This window comes from Tiliqua scincoides, chromosome 3 (genome assembly GCF_035046505.1).
Source record: "Tiliqua scincoides isolate rTilSci1 chromosome 3, rTilSci1.hap2, whole genome shotgun sequence".
Lineage (NCBI taxonomy): Eukaryota > Metazoa > Chordata > Lepidosauria > Squamata > Scincidae > Tiliqua > Tiliqua scincoides.
Window position 1 is genome coordinate 236,779,844 of NC_089823.1, and position 17,990 is coordinate 236,797,833.

The following is a 17,990-nucleotide window of genomic DNA, read 5'->3' on the forward strand; positions in this document are numbered from 1 at the left end:
CTCGCAACCCACCTAATGGGTCCCGACCCACAGTTTGAGAAACACTGCCCTAGAGGATAAGGGAAGATGGTTCTAGCCCACCTTGATTCCTGTTTGCTAGTTTTCTACTGGGAGGGAATTATTCACAATGGGAAGTATTCAAAGATGGTAGCTCTCATCTGCAACCTGAAGTGGTACAGTCCACAAGTCGCCACCACAGCTACCAGCCCCAACCTCTATCAGTTTTTATGGTAGCAATAAATTACTGGCAGCCTGGAGTCCTGTTTGTTGAGTGACAAATTTATTACACCTTACTGACTTATAGGAAATGCTGTAAGGATGATGGGAGTTCTGGAGCCTGAGACATATTGGTGCCTGAGGCAGAAATTCCAAAGGGCACCCTCTCCCACTGGCTCCTACTAATTTACATGCAGCCTGATCCACTGGGTATGTCTCCCATGCAGTCCCCTTTGAAATGAAGGGGATTGTGCAAGGACAGTGTACCTTCATAGCTCCTGTTCATTTCAGTGGGACCTTCTGGCATCCCATAGACTAGAACTGGCTGTCTTGCCCTCCCCAGACCCATAAAATTCTTCTGCCTGAGACAGCTTCTTCACTTTGTCTAGCAGGGCTGCCTCTGTTCCAGGACAGATCTGTGATCTTCTCTGGCAGTCTTCCTTAAAAGAAAAAAACCAAACTTGCATGAAAAATCCCAGGGTGGAGACACACTGAACTTCCCCATGTTGCTTCTTGGGAAATGGTATGGTTTTCAAGAGAGCTGATCTTTTTCTCTCCTTTCACTTTCCCATGAGTGCCTCCGAGGTTGCTGGAAATCCCATGTGCTGGGGAATGAGTAATTTCCCCTGACACAATATCTGTGGTTGTGGAGTCACATAGAGTTCCTTGTTTGTTTGTCTGATTGCCAGGCTTTGGCTGATGCAGCAGACAACCAGGTTCACATTTTGCCCTCCTACTTCTGGGTTTGCACTCTGATTGTTGGCCTCTTGCAGGGAACTGGAACAGCTGGCTCTGTGTAGCAGTTAAAAGAACCAGGAAGTTCCTAGCTCAGCTCTTGCCCCATGCATTAAAGGTATAAAATAAACAGCAATCTTCATCAGCCAGTTAAAATAAATTGGTAGGGATTAAACTACCTGGACTGATCAAGGAGCGATGGGTGTGTGCCTGTGTGTGCACCTGCTCTTTCTCTCCCCCAATCCATTTATACCCCATCATGATCCATGAGACTGAATGTTTATAAGCCTTATGTGGAATGGGCATCTCCACATAAACATTTGGTTTCCACAGAACACTTAACTCTTAGCATTTATGTAATACATTGGAGTGTTCAAGATGCTTTGTGTATAGTATGTGAGTCATCCTTACTGACCACCACCTTGAGGGTGGTGGTTTTATGTCCCACATTGAGGATGAGGAGCTGGGAAGAGAACTGGCAGCCTAGTAAATTTGTGATATGGGTGCTGTTGAAGGAGGGTCCTCCAGGTCAGGTCGTTTCCAGGAGATCCAGTTTCTTCATGTAGTAAACGGTAACTCCTAGATAATCCTTATATAGCGCTTAAAACACTTAATGCACACTATTGGAGCAATCTATACAATAGCCCTGCAAAGCAGACCAGGGATGTGGGATTTCTGGAAATTTTTGGGTGCTCTAAATCTCGATCTGATTCGGGATCTGATTTTGTATTTCAGTAAACTAAAAATCCATATTGTGGACCCAATCCTATCCACCCTTCTAGCACTGACGCAGCCACATTGCAGCCCCAAGGTAAGAGAACAAACCATTCCCTTACCTTGAGGAGGCCTCCATGATTGCCCCCACCATCACAGGCTGCAGTGCATGCCCTGCTATCATGGTTGCATTGGCACTGGAAAGTTGGATAGGATTGGGCTCTGCATCTCAGAATTTTTTCCAGAAGGCAAAAGTACTGGAACTGAAATATTGGATTACAAAAAAACAAGAAAGTACACTTATTGTGGTTTAAATGCTATATTAAACAAATTCAAAGGTTTACCTATAAATTATTTTTGTTGGAGTAATGTAAGTGTTTTGAGATTTATTAAACTAATAGCATGCACTTAGCATAAATATAGTTTACGTGTTAAGAACCCCGCTGGGCATTGAAAACTGTCAACATACTAATTTTAACACATTAGACTTGCACATTTGTGCCAAACTACACATTGCCTTCCAAGTTACCTTAAACGTGTCATTGGCAGTTGAGTTTTCGATCGGTCAGTATATCAGAAGTGATCCTCTGAAGCCCCCAAACAACACATGGGCTTCTGATTTGGTGCATGATGAACAGGATAACACTTCCCCTCTGTCTTTTTTGTGCTGAAAATTGCCCTTCTGACTGTTCATGTACCAAACCAGCCCCTCCCCCATGACCATGTCTCTACCCCCAACTGCGTGTGTTCATTGGAAGAAAGATTGGGGGGTGCAAATAGGGTTGTTAGAGGGCCATCTGTAGCTTCCTTGTGACATGCAATTGAAGATGTAAATAGGATATGAGGTGTGGGAAGAATTATGATTATCTTTTAAAAAATAAAATTACACCTTTGAAACAGCCCAGTTTCCCTATTAATTTCTTTTGGGGGGGGGGGGGAGGTTGGATGGGAATGAATTTTCCTTTTTGTTCCATCCAACATTACTGCTTACATTGTCATATTACAAATGAGTGCATATTACAAATGAGGATGGTAGCGGCTTGGTGTAGGCTGTTTCATGAGTTTGCAATAAAGACCAGTTTTGAACTGGTGGCTTCTGATTCTCAGTCCATTTCTGGGCAGTCCAATCCTCCGGGGGGGACGGGGACAGGACGACGACCTCTGGGATGCCCCAGGCAGGTTGCAGCGGTAGCCATCTTTGCGCCACTGCATCAGTGGGGACGGGGGGGGGGAGTGAAGAGGATCTGGCCCTTAGCTACTGTTCTTGACAGTTTGTTCTGCAGGAGATTCAGATTATTCCCTCAAGGTAGTGCTTCTGTTGTGGGGAGAAATATTGCATTTTCCAGGACATAAGCAGCAATATTTTGTTACTGAGGAAAAGCTGAATCTCCCACCCGTGTCTGTTGCAATTTTGATTGTTGTGTAGAAGGTGTTTCTGTGACTTTTCATCAAGCACTCACTGGAGAGCTGTTGAGAGATCACGAGTGACAAACAGTACAATCCCCCTGCTCAACCCGTAAGTTTTGTAAGATATACATATTTGATTTAAAAGTCAATTGGCTGTTTTTCTCATTGTTATTTTCATGCTTTACAACCCTGAGCCCTTGAGGGTAGTTAGGCAGTTTATCAGTCTAAATAAGACAGACCCAAATACTTGGGGTTGTTGTAAGCACTGCATCAAGATATGCTCTAGATAAGTAGCGAATATTACTTAGAAAGGTGGGGAATAAATATAATCAGTAATGTTTGAGAGGGTCAGATCAGTGGCGTAGCTGGAGGGGGTGCAAAGCACTAAGTTTTTCAGGGAGCCTCACTGCAGTGTGCAAGTGGCCCCTCCCCTTCAGAGCCACTCTGGGCAGGGGGAGCAAAATGGAAACAGTGCTTTGCACCCTCTCTTGCTATACCACTGCGTCAGATATTGGAACCATGACGGAAGAGAGTCGGGTTCAAGTTCCACCACCTATAATGAACCAGGCTATACAAGCAATATCTGTATAAATTGCTAGGCTGTACCACTTTGTTCTGGGAAGAATCAATCTTTGAATGTTCTCCATGTATAATAGTAATGCAGTCTGTGCATACAAAGAGACATGTCAGGGAGAAGAGTTGCAGCATAGCCAATATCCCTGACTTTCCTTCCATCTGGAATAATAATTTTTGCATATTGTTGTGGTGAAGAGTGTTAAGTCAATGCATGGAAAATGTTTTGAACATTCTGTAACATGCAATATCTATGCATGCATGTACAGGTGGAGCCTATTTATGCGCGTGAGTTCTGTTCCGTGACCTGGTGTGATTAAGAAAAACGTGTTGTGCTAAATTCCATAGAGTTACGCAAATATGCTGCAGCCTGACACTTGGGGCTGGAAGGAAACTAAGGCAGTGGTTCTCAATCGCCTCCCCCTCCTGCCTCCTCTGCTCCATACTCAGCCCTCCCTGTTGCCGGCTGTCCCTGCTTCTTTCACAGGTGGGATGCTGAGCCTTTAAGAGTCCTGTGCATTTTTACTTAGAAGTAAATCCCATTCTAGTCAATGGGGTTCACTCCCAGGAAAGTGTGGAGAGGATTGTAGCCTGAGAGACCAGTCCTATGCCTGCCTACTCAGAAGTAAGTCCCATTTTGGTCAATGGGGCTTACTCCAGGAAAGTGTGGATTGGCTTGTAGCCTAAATCTCCTGCTTTGGCTTGCTGGGAAGACATGCTTGCTGGGCTGCTTTGTTTGTGTAGGCTGGAACAAGGAGAACCTGCACCATCTCAGTCTAAGGGGGCGGGGGAATTCAGCAAACACTCCCAGGGTTTTTTAAAGCAATCCCCTCTGCTACTACCGCCCCTGCCCCTCTGTGTGTGTATATGTGTGTGTGTGTGAGAGAGAGAGAGAGAGAAAGAGAGGAGAGCGTTCCACCTTGCTGCACTGTGTTCCGGCTACAGAGGTTTTGGGGGGGGCCCCTTCCCCTCCTTAGCCTCTTTGCTGGCTCAGGGGCTCCAGGAGTGTTACTGTTCCTTTGCAAGGGGAACCTCTTCCATGGCTCCAGGGCTATTTCCCTGCCTGTGTGAGGTAGAGCCTTTTTGCAGTGTTTTGTGCTGCCTGGAAATGGATCCAGAAGCCAGTGCAGAGCAAAGGAGGCAAAGGTGTGTGCAACTTTCAGTCCCCGTCCCCCCCCCCCATTTGAGTTGAGACAAATCCGCAGATAAAAAAATCCGTGGATAAATAGGTTGCACCTGTATGTGTATATCTGGGTAATTGTCTTGACACTGGTGCAGTCCTGTGGGGTTGGTTGGCTGGTTGAGCCTTCCTCTGCTTGTTCTGTGCTCAGTTACCATCTGTTGAGTCAGGGATGGCTTTGTGATTGCTGGAGGCAAGTGTGCTTTGTTGGAGGACTAGAGAGGGAAGCGCATTGTGAGGTCAGCTCAGTTCCTCTGTACTTAGCCTCTCCTTCTCCTTCTCCCCCTCCTGTCCATCCAGTTGAGCTGCATTCTGGCCCAGGGCCCAGGGGGAAGAATAGCCTGGAGGGGGTGTCACAGTGGAGGGAATGGATAAGCAGGGGAGCTAGGGAGTAGGAAAATGCCAGTCAATCTTGATTGCTTCCTTCCCTGGTTACAAGAAATTGACAGAAGAGCTTTCTGTTGCTGGCGCCTGGCCAAGCACTGCCCCTTCCTGCTCTGTGTCTTGCTTCTCGCTCCTGGAACTCTGTGGAGGAGCTTTTTTTCTGAACTGCTTGTGCAGAGCCATTGATTGTGAAGCACTGGAAAGTTGATCATATTAAGGGCTCAAGCCAGGATCACGCGTGTCTGTGTCTCTCACGTGCAGAGATGAGTGCTCCTATGAGCCCATGTCCAAACCACAGTTTGCTGCAGAGTTGTTGTTATCAGAATAATGCTAGAGATGATTGGGATCCTCTTGCCAAGAATGGGCAAGGCACAGCACTTCAGGAAGTATGAGAGAACAGGCCCTTGCCCTGAGGTGTTTCCAGTCTGAAATTTGATGCGGGAGGCTATGGGAATGAGAGGTAGAGGAAGAAGAGGGCACAGCAGCGTACCTAGAGGGGGTGCAAAGTACCATGTTTTGCAGGGAACCTCACCGCGGCATGCATGCAAGCAGCCCCTCCTCCTCAGCATACCTCCATTTTGCTCCCGCTACCTGAAATGGCTCCGAAGGGGAAGAGGAAGGGTTGCTTCTGCGCCGTGGTGAGGTTCCCTGCAAAATGTAATGCTTTGCATTCACCCCCTCTAGGTACACCACTGGGAGGGCAAGCATGAAGCAGACGCAATTGCTACTTGAGAATCAAACTACATGCCATCTAAGCCAGCCACAATCACCTTTTTTTGTTGTTAAAAATAGACAGTGGTGGAGAGGACAACACCAGCTGGGCTCAAGATGTGCAGGGAGGAGAAATTTTACTCTTCTCCCCCCATGTGGGTTTAAAACTGAAAACTGCCTTGTTCCCAAAGTGGTGGTTTTTTGAAAACTGAAAGGGGGGGGCAATTTTTAGCGGAAAGCCTGTGTGGGGAGGGGAAGGCTGAACCTCCTTGCATGTCCCTGTCCTGTCCAGGGTTGCCTTCCCTGTTCGATTGCATTTAACAAAAGAGAGTCAGTTTCAGGCCAGGGGTTGTTTCAAAGCCTTCTTGGAAAAGGTGAGTTGTAGGAAGAAATTTGAAGGGAGTAAGATGTTTTTACAGGCTTGGAGATTTTATAAGATTGCTGCTGCTGCTGCTGCTCTTATTGTATTAATGATTTATTGCTGTTCTTTAAGATGTTCTTAATTTTGAAGGGTTTTAGTGTGTCATTTGTGTTTTTTAACTGTGATTTTATGTTCTTGTATTTCTTGACATTGGGTCTCTTTGGCGAGAAAGATGGGGTAGAAATTCAGTAAATAAATAAATATATGTATGTATGTTCTGGGGGGCATTTCCAGCATAAGGGGTAGAGAAGAGAAAGGGTGGCATAAAGTAGGAGACCTTTGGATGGCTGAGTTTGGGGAGGGAGAGATGGCCCTGGGCAGGCATGTATTGGCATGTGAAAATAATCACTTTTGTTTGGAAGAGTTGAGCTGCCTTTAGATTGGGGGAAAAGAGATTAGTACGTAGAATCCACTGCCTTGCAGAATGAAGGGTGTATTAGACATTTTATGAACTACTATAGAGTCTCCTTAGTTGTCCTTCCTTCCTTCCTTCCTTCCTTCCTTCCTTCCTTCCTTCCCTGAGCTACAGAGGTTTCCGCTCCATTTCCCAATTGCTTTCTAGCTTTGGGGCCCTCTCCAGCTTGCCCATGTTCCTTCTGAGTTTGGCTGAATAGTGGATTTCACTGGTGTTGGCAACATAGACAACTGTAGGGTTGTCGTCGTTGCCCTTTCCTTCTTCCATACCTGGAGTTACCACCATCTGAAGCTGGGATCTTCTCTGGGCAACAGGCTCCATCCCCGCACCTTCATAGCAGGGGTGGCCAGCATGACTGAGCTTCTGGAAGCAGGAAGGTTGTGATGATGGCTGTCCTTTGTTTGACCCCCTCTCTCTTTTTCCCATTGCTGGCAGGTTTTGTGGTGGGCCAGGCGGGCCTGTACCAGTCACTGGCCATGTTCCTTGTGGCCTACTTCATCATTGGCATGACGGTTCTGTCTGTGTGCGCAATCTCCACCAATGGGGCCTTGGATGCTGGTGGTGCCTACTGTATCCTTCGCGTGCGAACAAGGGAGAGCTTTGCTGGAGTCCATCTCGATCAGCCGGTCCAGAAAGGGTCAGAACATCTCGGAGCCCTTCCTAAAGCAGAGTAAAGCGACGGCCTTTCTTTCCCCTTCTGCCTGCCTGCTTTTAATTCCTACTTTTCTTGCCCCTCCCAGCCACTTGGTGTGACAAAGCTCTGCCACTGTTACTTGCCCTCCAAGTGGGACACCATGGGGACTTCCGGACACGCTTCTTCATGGTCCCCCCCCCATCCTCCTTGCCCTGCTCTCCCTCTCCTATTCCTTGACGTGCCTGGCACAGACATGATCAGCCGGGCTCTGGGGCCTGAGTTCGGGGGCAGCATTGGAATCCTGTTCTTCTTGGCCAACGTTTGCGGCAGTGCGCTCTACGTCCTGGGGCTGGTGGAGGCCATTGTCGATGACTTTGGAACCCCAGTAGGTGAGTGCTGAAGGGAGTTCTCTGGGGAGCCTGTGCCTCATTTGCCCTCCCCCGCCTGAGCTCTTGAGGAGGCTGGAGCTGGGCAGGCTTTTAAAGAAATTTGAAGAGGGCACAAGGAAGTTGCCACCTGCGACTGAAGGAAACCTTGCATTTCTTTCTTCTGTGGATGGCGTTCCAAAGGTTAGACTCGGGGGTGGTTGTAAGACTGCTCAGTGAGGAGTGGAGTCCTTACTACCAACTGCAGTGGCAGTTCTCAAAGTGCACAATTTGTTCTTGATTAATATTCTGCCTTTCTGCATAAAGATGCTTTTAGCCTTCTTAGAGGTGGGGTGGGCATTGCTAGAAGTCAGGTTCCTGGAAGTGACATCCCTCCCCTTCCCCGCATTGCTGCCCTTGGAGCATCCATTGAGGACTACACAAGTGTTTTTTCCCCCCTTTAAACTAGAAACCCTCCCCACTTTGCTCTTCCAGATCTTATTCACTGTATATTTTTTGTTTGAGAGACTGTTCCTGAATCCTGCATAGTTTGCATAATGTCTAACGCCCCCCCCCCCCCCGGCTAAGGCCCTGCTAACACTTCCAACATTGGGGTTGGGCAGGAGATCTGTAGGAAACAGCAGGGCCTTTGAGGTGGCAGCCCCAAAGCTGTGGACGGACTCGGGTTGAGTTTGGTTGTGTCCCTCCCCTGCCCTTTGACATGAAGCGCAAAGCATGCTGCTTTCTTGGGGAGCTCAGCTCATGAGCTGAACTGGCTGCTGGAAAGTGATCGGTTTTGGTAGTCAGATTTGGTAGTTTATATTTTCAAAAAATCTGCGGTGTGGGTTGTGGGTACTTGGGAGAGATGGCATTGTGGTTTGAGAACCACCTGGCATAAGGTGTTTGGGGAGCGTGTGTTTGTGTGTTGAGGAAATATAATGCGACAATTGATTTTTGTGGCAGGGGCTGGGAGGGGTGGCCTACCCAGCAATTATTGGTTCGACCTGTTGTACGGCACGGTGGTCCTCCTCCTCTGCCTGTTTGTTTGCCTCGTGGGTGCTGGCATCTACGCCAAGGCCACCTTCCTCATCTTCGTCATCGTCATGGTGGTGCTGGGCACCGTCTACCTCAGTTTCTTCATAGTGAACCCCAAGACGATCCACTTGCCTGGGAACCACAACGGCAACAGCACGGACTTCCCCGTCGCCAACGCCTCCTTCACCGGCTTCAGGCTCCACACCCTCCTGGCCAACCTCCCATGTGAGTTGCGATGTCTTCCCAATGGCTGCGCTTTGCATAGCAGCATCTGTGTGCACGGTGCTGTATGAGGCCAGGTCCCTGCCCTGAGGAGCTTACAGTTTGAGATGCAGTACTGGGGAGATGAGTGGAAGTGAGGAGCATGAGATGGGTAGGAAATAGAAGCAAACCAGGGCAGGCAGAAGGACCTGCCAGTTACATGTACTTAGGCTGAGTTACAGTGGGATTTGGAGGATGGGAGGTTATGCCAAAGGCTTTATGGGAAAAAGTGCATTTTGAGGAAGGATTTGACAGCAGTAAGAATAGTGCCCCTTGGCCTCGGCCTGGTGTCACCGCCTTCCTTTCCTTTCCATCTATTGTCTTCTCTTTCCCCAACCCCCAATAAGGAGCATTCTCTTCGTAGCACTGGGGCTGGTTGTTAGATCTGGGGGCCGATGAAAATGAACTGGGATGCTGTGTTCATGGGAGGCCTCGTTGCTCTGAAACCAGAAGCCCATGCCTGTGACAAGCTCTAGCCAATGGGGAGGAGAGGAAGAGGGGGCTGGGGGAATGATCTGGTAGGGTACCCTACCAGCAGAGGATGGGGGAAAGAGAGGAAGTTCAGAGACGGTGGGAGGAGCACTGGGAGTCCTCAGACCTATGGGGCAGTTTAGTAAATACATTTTGATTCCACTTTTCCCCCCACTTAGCCACTTATCCAAGGTGGCTGACAAACAGATATATTCTGAAAACTCAGTTAAAACAATGGAGCTTGATTTATTTTTTTAACCTCCCTCCAAGAAACTCATGGTGGTGTTTCTCTCTTTCTCCTTCCTCCCAACATTAACCTTACAACAGCCCTAAGAGGTGGGTGAGGCGGGGAGAGAGTGACCAGCTCACAGTCATTCAGTGAACTCCATGGCTGAATGGGGTTTTGATGCCTCTTTCCCCAGTCCTAGACAGTACTTGAGTGGTGGTGGTGGTGGTGGTGGTGGAATGCCTTTAATGAAATCTTTGAGTTCCATCCACTGGCTTGCCGTACCCTTCTGAAAGCAGTAGACAAGGGGACCAGCCCTCTCTGCTATACCTGTGGTTCAAGCACTGGTCCTAGTCTCTGACTATTAGGCTGCGCTATCATTCAGAAGTGTTGGATGATGTCTTCATCTGGTACTTGCAAAACAGAGACTGTGCTCATCTACAGATCCTGACCTGTGGTGAACACCTTCAAGAATAACAGAGAAGAGCTCAGCTTTCAAACCAGTTTTTGATACTGAGGCTCTGGTGAAATGCAGGAGGTGGTAGTGAAAGATGAGTGTGTTCTGAGTTTCCCTTATATTAACTGTGTGTCTCTGGCATTAAGAGCTGTGTACTCTGGGGTTTAGGAGTCGGGATCAGTAGGTCAGAAGGTGCTGCTGCCAGGAATCACGAGCCCAGCGTCTCTCTTTGTCTCTTTCACATTTTGGATTTTGGAGAACGCTGCACTGCTGGGGTGGAGCTCCTAGGGGTGATTAGGTACTGCAGAAGGCCGAGCTCCTTAGATCTTCAGTAGTTGTGCCGAAGAGGAGGGCATTTTAGTGGACGAAGTTCTTCTTGCTGTGCTCTCAGCTGAGCTCCCCCTGTGGAAATTCCCTCCTCTTCTGCAAACCTATTAGAAGTGCAGGAGCCCCCTCCCCTTCTTGCATCTGGTCTCTGCAGCAGTTAATGACAGTCCCTCTCTGTATGTCTTTCCCGGGAGAGAACAAGGCTGCAGCCCTCACCCTTCTCCTTTCTACAGCCGCCTACAGTTTGGATTACACGACAGGCCGCCTGATGAGCTTCAGCACTGTCTTTGCTGTCATGTTCAACGGCTGTACCGGGATCATGGCAGGCTCCAACATGTCTGGTGAGTGTGGCTGTGAAGGGCTGGGAAGGAAGCAGGGTGATTATATTCTCCAAGAGAAGTGGTCTGGGCCAAGAGGCAGAGCTCCCTTTTGGACCAGAATGCTCCTGGTGACTGTTGTCTCCTGCTGTTCCTCAGGGGACCTGAAGCAGCCCAGTTACTCTATTCCCCGGGGCACCATTGCAGCTGTGATTTTCACCTACCTTGTGTACAACTTGTTGGCTGTTCTGCTGAGCTGCACCTGTGACAGGTACGTGCTGGACTGGCCACCAGGGGGCACTCCTGCCCTGCTTCTTTCTTCAGATGAAAACATAATGTATAGTATATCTGCCTTGCGCTGAGCTTCAGGAAAGCTAACATTGTTTGTTTCAGCACCCCTGTATAGAGGCAGATTGCATCATTCTCATTTTACTGACTAAAACAGAGGCAAATTGCTTGAGACCAAGGTATCCCTGACTGAACTAAGCCCGGAGTGTCAAGTCAGCCCCAGTGCCTTAATGCCACCTCTTCCTCATCTTGCAGTCCAGGTACAGGCCTGGAGGTGCAGGCCCATTTATACAGGCAGAAGAACTGGGTGGTAAAGCTCTTCACCACTTCGGACTGCGGCAGAAGACGGGGGTTCTCCAGATGTGTCTGTTCCTCCCTGGCCATATTTATTTAGCAAGACATGTCTGTCCTGCCTTTTCCTCAGAAGCTGCTCAGGTGCATCACAGTTACAATGTGTAAAACTGTACATAAGAACAGCCCCACTGGATCAGGCCATAGGCCCATCTAGTCCAGCTTCCTGTATCTCACAGCGGCCCCACCAAATGCCCCAGAATAGCTGGGGAATAGCTGGCCCCAGAAACCGGAATAGCTCTGGGCATTTGCAGCCGTCACAAAAGCAGCTGAGAAATCAATTTGGAGTACAAAGGACTAGAGAGTTAGGCAAACGTGTGATGCGCACCTTTGAATGCCTGAACATGCTTTGAACTGGGACTGATAGACCCATTTCAACACCCACCTGGAAGAGAACATAAGAACAGCCCCACTGGATCAGGCCATAGGCTCATCTAGTCCAGCTTCCTGTATCTCACAGCAGCCCAACAAATGCCCCAGGGAGCACACCAGATAACAAGAGACCTCATCCTGGTGCCCTCCCTTGCATGTGGCCTTCTGACATAGTGCATTTCTAAAATCAGGAGGTTGCACATGCACATCATGGCTTGTAACCCATAATGGATTTTTCCTCCAGAAACTTGTCCAATCCCCTTTTAAAGGCATCTAGGCCAGATGCCATCACCACATCCTGTGGCAAGGAGTTCCACAGACCGACCACACGCTGAGTAAAGAAATATTTTCTTTTGTCTGTCCTAACCCTCCCAACACTCAATTTTAGTGGATGTCCCCTGGTTCTGGTGTTATGTGAGAGTGTTAAGTGTGGCTAAGATTGCATTGACCTGCACCTGCAACCAGCTTCAAGATATATTCCAGGCAGGTGGTCAAGGTCAGGTGCCTGTTGAAGGAGCCTAAAATTAGAACTGACAGGCCAGAACACCTGATGGCTGCAGAAGTTCAGGAATCACTGGGCACTTCCAGCAGCACTTTCTCAGTCCCTCTTCCCTCAGCAGTTGCCCACAATTCTATTGTTCTCTGCATGCTCAGTGTTCTGTAGAAAACAATGTGCCATAAGAACATAAGGCCATAAGATGTGCCATAAGATCCAGCCCCACTGAATCAGGCCATAGGCCCATCTAGTCCAGCTTCCTGTATCTCTCAGCGGCCCACCAGTCTCATAGTGGCCCACCAAAATTGTGCTGGTTTGCACAATCTGATGGCAGAATTGGGTGTGATTTGTTTTTCTTATAGCGTTTGCAGCTTGCAAAATATCTGGATGCACTTTGCATTGGCACTTGTCTATGTGACATCTTCTGCTCCTCCTGTGAAAGTTTCTGAATATTTCAGAGGATTTAGACACACCATGTGTTACCTTGATACCAGCACAACAAACCTGTAAAGTAGCACTGCATTGCTATCCCCAACTCACAGATGGGTGGGGATCTGAGACAGAGAGGGAGAAAGCAGCTCGCTTAGACCTCTTCTAACTACATGGCAAAAGCAAGATCTGAACTGTCCCTGACCCTCTCCCCTGCCACTGTGCTGCTCCAACTTTTAACAACCTGTTCGCTCATACTGCAGCTGCTGGAACCAGGGGAACAGAGAGGGTCATCTGATGAAACCGAATGGTGGGGAATTCAGACTGGGCAAAAGGATGGACTACTTCACACAATGCAGAGCAAGTCTCTGGAAATCATGGTTTTGGGATGTGTGATGGCTTCTCACTTGGTTGACAAAGGTTGACAAAGGGGAGTGGACAAATTTAATGTCATTGGCTACTAGTCCAGGTGGCAGTGCATTATCTCCAGGTTTCAGGGGAGCAGTTGTGGGGAGGTGGTGTGTCTTTCTTTTCTGCTTGCAGGTTTTCAAGGGCAGCTGGTGGGTCACTGTGGAAAAGAGGGTGCTGGATTAGGTGAATCTTGGGGCTGATTCAGCAGAGCTGCTCTTGCAATTTGGGAGGGGTTTAGGTGGGGAGTGCACGTTGCTTAGTGAAGACCAGCTCTTGAGTCCATGGGTATGGCAAGATTTGAACCAGGGTTCTTTCACTGGCAGCTTGCACACTCTTTTGCTTTCCTCCTGCTCTTCCCCAAACTTGTGGATCATGTGCACAGCAGCTCCCTCCCTCCATGCTGCACACCCTGGGTACCTAATGGCATTGGACCAAAATCTCAGGTGGAGGTACCCAGGGGTGGGGAACCGTTCCTGCTTCTACCTAAGGAGATTCTGGGCATGGGGTGGGTAAGTGTGTGTGTGTGTGTGTGTGTGTGTGTGTGTGTGTGTGTGAGAGAGAGAGAGAGAGAGAGAGAGAGCCTGCCTGTGTCTTGTTCCTGGGTACCATGGCTTGTTAATTTTCTGCTCTGGAAAGTGCTGCCATAAATCGCAGCCGTGCTGGGGCAGCCGGCAGGAATTGGTTAGAATTATGGCTGTCATGTTCTAATACCTTAATGCACGGCCATTGCTCATAATGACAGGGGACAGGGCAGCTTGCAAGCTCTGTGTCTGACATGCAGCTGCCCCCCTCCCCTCCATTCAACCCTCCCCTCCGCTCTGAAATGTTTAATAGCTTGCACTGTCGCACCCCCCACAAATATCAAATCAACATGAGCCGATTGGAAAAACAAGTAAATGAAAATCGGGTAGCTGTTCTTGTCTTAGATTGCCTTAGTAGATTACCTTAGTAAATGCTGTATGTTCTACCTTGCCCATTCCTTGTCAGCAGGGCTGGGGTGGAGGGGGAGATCTGGTATTGTTTACCAGCTCTGTGCTGTTCAAAATGCGGAGTCAGAATCTGGAAAATGAAGCTCTCTATAGTCTAGCCAGAGGCCCAGGTGAGGGGAGACCTTGCTGTGTCTGTGGGTTGGTGGTGATAAAAGGGCTTCTGTAGGGATGTACTCTGTGACCCATCCAGGAAGCAGGTGCACTGTGGTGGAACAGTTGAGAAGCGGAACCATGAATCGGGGCAGTTCAGCTGCCTGCTACCATCTCTCAGCCTCCCTCCCTCCAGAATCAGCAATATGAGAATTTGAATACTTTATGTACTGTACAGAGTTGAAAGGATTCTTGAGATATTTTCGAAGTACTTTGAAGCCTCTGTGGATCTCTATAAATGCTATTTAGAAATGCTTATTTAATTTATCTATTGGGAATGGCTGTTCTTGGTCATAGTAGTTAAAATGAAGCTGCCATGTACATAGGCAGTATATCTTTTGAATACCTGGTGCTGGCAATAAGCAGCAAAGGGGGGCCATTGTCCTCATACTTTTCTTGTGAGTTCCCAGAGGCACCTGGCTGGTCACTGGTCTAAACAGACAGCTGGAGCCAGGTGTGGCTGGCTTTTGATAAGGTTCAGCAAGGATGTTCCTATCTTGATGCGGTCTTAAACTTGGCTCAGAGACTACAGGATCTTTTCCACTGATCTTAAATTATCATGACCAAGCACGAGGGGGGAGAAGGTGGTGACAGTCTTTGGGAGAGAGGAGGTCCACAGCGAAGTGAGTAATGGGAAAGTGTCCACTTAGCAGATTGTCTGCCTCCAGGCAAAGTAAAGGAGTACTAAACATCCCCCCCCCCCAGAACCTTTCGAAGGCACCTGTGCAGATTCTGGAGCCTGTGCTGCTTTGCACTTCGTCTCCATGCCACAAGGGACAGTGTGGTCTGAAGGACCCACAACATGCCCGTTGCCGACACCTGATCCTGGAGCAAGAGCCACGCTGGATGCATTCTCTACTGTCTGGAAGCTGTGCAAGTTACCTGAGTCGGGGGGGGGGGAGTGTTCTGCAGATTGGCCCCCTCCATCAGGCCTGTGTGCACCCATCTGCTCTGCTGCACTTATTAGTAAGGTGATCAATTTGGGGGGTAATTAGGTATTAATTGCCAAAAGACACTGGCATTGATAGTCCGTGCTAATTTATCTCCCACCTGCTTGCTGCTTCTTGTTAAAATCCAATTAAGGCCCAGCCATTTGTATGGTTTAATGTGTTAGTGAAAGTTCCGTATCCTTCTCCTTTTATTTCCTTTATTGAATTTTGGCCAATCGGTCCTTGCATCAGCTGCTCCTTCATAAAACTGGGCCAGTGACTTTGAACTGATCTGTGGTTTGTTTAGTGTAGATCCTGCAATGGATGTGTTGTTTAGTGGCCCTGCCCTTTGGCAGCTTGGATAAAGGCCCATCAGGAGGGGAGGACAGGATGATGTCACCTCTGCCCCTCTGCCAAAAGGAGAGCAAGCAAAACTGCAACTGCTCAAATAAGTCCGGGGGAACCTCTGCATGGCCTTAGAGAATTTGCAGGGCAGTTGGCTATCTAAGCACCAGAGTCTCTAGCGGCAACAGCAGTTTCATCCATAGGTGGCACTTTTCATAGCCAGGATGATCTGCTTGTACCAGTTCACCTATGGCTCAACTGGTCTCTGGTGTCTGATGGTGAGGCTGATTGCTCAGGAGAACATGGACAGACAGTCAGTGTGGTCAAATTGCATGGTGCCAGACCTGGTCCTCTTACCTTAGGGATGCCCCCTGGCTGTTGGTTTTAGAAGTCTGAGGGGGAACACGAGTAGGCTTAGGGGAGTTGAGGAGTGGGGATTGTGCATTTCTTTAAAGCCCTCCACCTTCCCCCCCCCCAATGATTGAAAAGCAACAGGCAGCTCTTTTTGTGATCAGACCGCCCTCAAAAGAGACCCAGTGTTCAGGTCTTTGCTGACCCTTGGCTGGCCTGGCTCCAGGAGGGAATTCTGGGTGATGGCCTTAGCTGGGTAATGGCTGTTCCCTGGGATATGACTAGAAGCAGCAGCTTTCTCCCTGAGACTGAGCGGTGTGGAGTGTGGCTCCATCATGGGCTGAGAACAGCACAGCCTACTTTTGAGGGCACTAATGGAGGGCGTGGGGGCCAAGGATCCTAGGATGACTAGCCCAAGGAGGGTGGGGTGGACTGCCCAGAATGGCTCAGACAGCTAGTGGGGGGGGGCACTTACACGGCTCATTGCAGCACCTGCATTACTTACAGTGCCACCACCCCGTAAGTACACTACTGCTTGGAGTCTATTACGTTGCAACCAGAAGTGGTGTTTCTTTGGTCAGTGGTTTCTCCCTTCTCTCCGTTTGGGTGGAGCCCTATCCTGGGGTGTGTTCTGTGCCTCTGGCAGTGATGAAACTTCCTCTCTTGCCACCACCCCAAAGTCTTACTCATGGTAAGAACTGGTCTGCTGTCTTCCTACCCCCAAGGGCTGTTTGTGGACCAAACTAGATGATGTCCAGATTGTCCGATTTGGGCTTGCATGTTTTGTGTTCGTAAAATACAAATGGCTTTGTGGGGGCCCAGTCCCCTCTGCCGCCCACCCCCAGCTGGTTCTTCATCCTCTGGTTCTTTCTCAGACTCCTCCTCCAGCGGAACTATGGCTTCCTGAAGGACATCAACATCTGGTCCCCCTTTGTCACGGTTGGCATCTACTCCTCCACTCTGTCAGCTGCGATGAGCAACCTGATTGGCGCGTCCCGGATTCTTTATGCTTTGGCCAAGGATGATCTCTTTGGTGAGTGATCCCCCCCTCAAAAAAAAAATTAGTCTGAGCCTGCTTCTTGCACCTCCACCATGAGCCTCAATATTGAGGTGTGCCCGAGCAATGTGCACTGGGGGTTCAACTTCTCCAGGGGGGTATGAACCACTTATAGCCAGGTGAGAAGTGTGCTCCTTTAAGACCCCTCCTCACTGAATGTCTCCAATGTGACCCTGTTCCTACCAATTGTGGGAGGGAGGGCGTCTGCCGTGTCAGAATTTCTCAGAAGAGGGCAATTGGGTAATTCATGCAGAGTATGGAATCATGAGACCCTGGAAGTTCATTTTTTTTAAAGTCAGGATTCTAGTCCTCATGTTCGCAGAGAACATGTTGAAGCTAGGAGTTAGTAGAACCTCCCTGTCACGCACCATAGAGATGATACTGTTCTACTTACAGGGATGTTGTAAGGGTTACAGAGAGTGTGATATGTGTCACCTTTTGCATTCTCCAAATGTCAAGTAGTCTTATTGTTAAATATGCTGGAAGTATTTTTCTGATATTTTGGCTACTGTTGGGCAGCAAAGGCTGTGCTTCCTGTGTTCCACTGTCTCTTGGGTCTCATCACACCCTTGCTTCATTCTTTTTTGATGCTAGTCAGCTCTTAGCTTGCACATTTGTGCATATAATTAAATTCCCAAGTTCTATGAGAACTTGAATCTTGAAAGCAAAATAAATTATACAAAATAAATCAAGGTGACTATTTTTCCTTTAAAATATCTAGCATGCAACAAATATTTATTTTAAACAAATCTGCATCCAATTTCTTTGACAATAAAAGCTTGCCATTTGGGGGACGGTGTCCCATTCTTGCTATCTGCCTTTTCTATGTACAAAACTCATTACATTTGGGGTTGGGAGCAGTCCTATAGTTTTCTCATCCTTGCCTTTAACTGATGGTATGTCTTCATCTTTCCAGTATTTGGCATACAAACTCCTGGTTGCCAAAAATATATAAGCAACAGTTTCTCTGTGT

At 48.4% G+C, this 17,990-nt stretch overlaps 1 protein-coding gene across 1 annotated transcript in view; it reads left to right on the top strand.

Moving 5' to 3' along the window:
- Positions 1-17,990, top strand: part of SLC12A9 (solute carrier family 12 member 9) — a 96,875-nt gene that overhangs the window by 16,176 nt on the left and 62,709 nt on the right. Inside the window, exons 2-7 of the mRNA XM_066620897.1 lie at positions 7,192-7,326; positions 7,642-7,783; positions 8,729-9,015; positions 10,766-10,873; positions 11,009-11,120; positions 16,836-16,993. Coding sequence (XP_066476994.1) covers positions 7,192-7,326; positions 7,642-7,783; positions 8,729-9,015; positions 10,766-10,873; positions 11,009-11,120; positions 16,836-16,993 — 942 coding nt within the window. The remainder of the gene's footprint in view (positions 1-7,191; positions 7,327-7,641; positions 7,784-8,728; positions 9,016-10,765; positions 10,874-11,008; positions 11,121-16,835; positions 16,994-17,990) is intronic.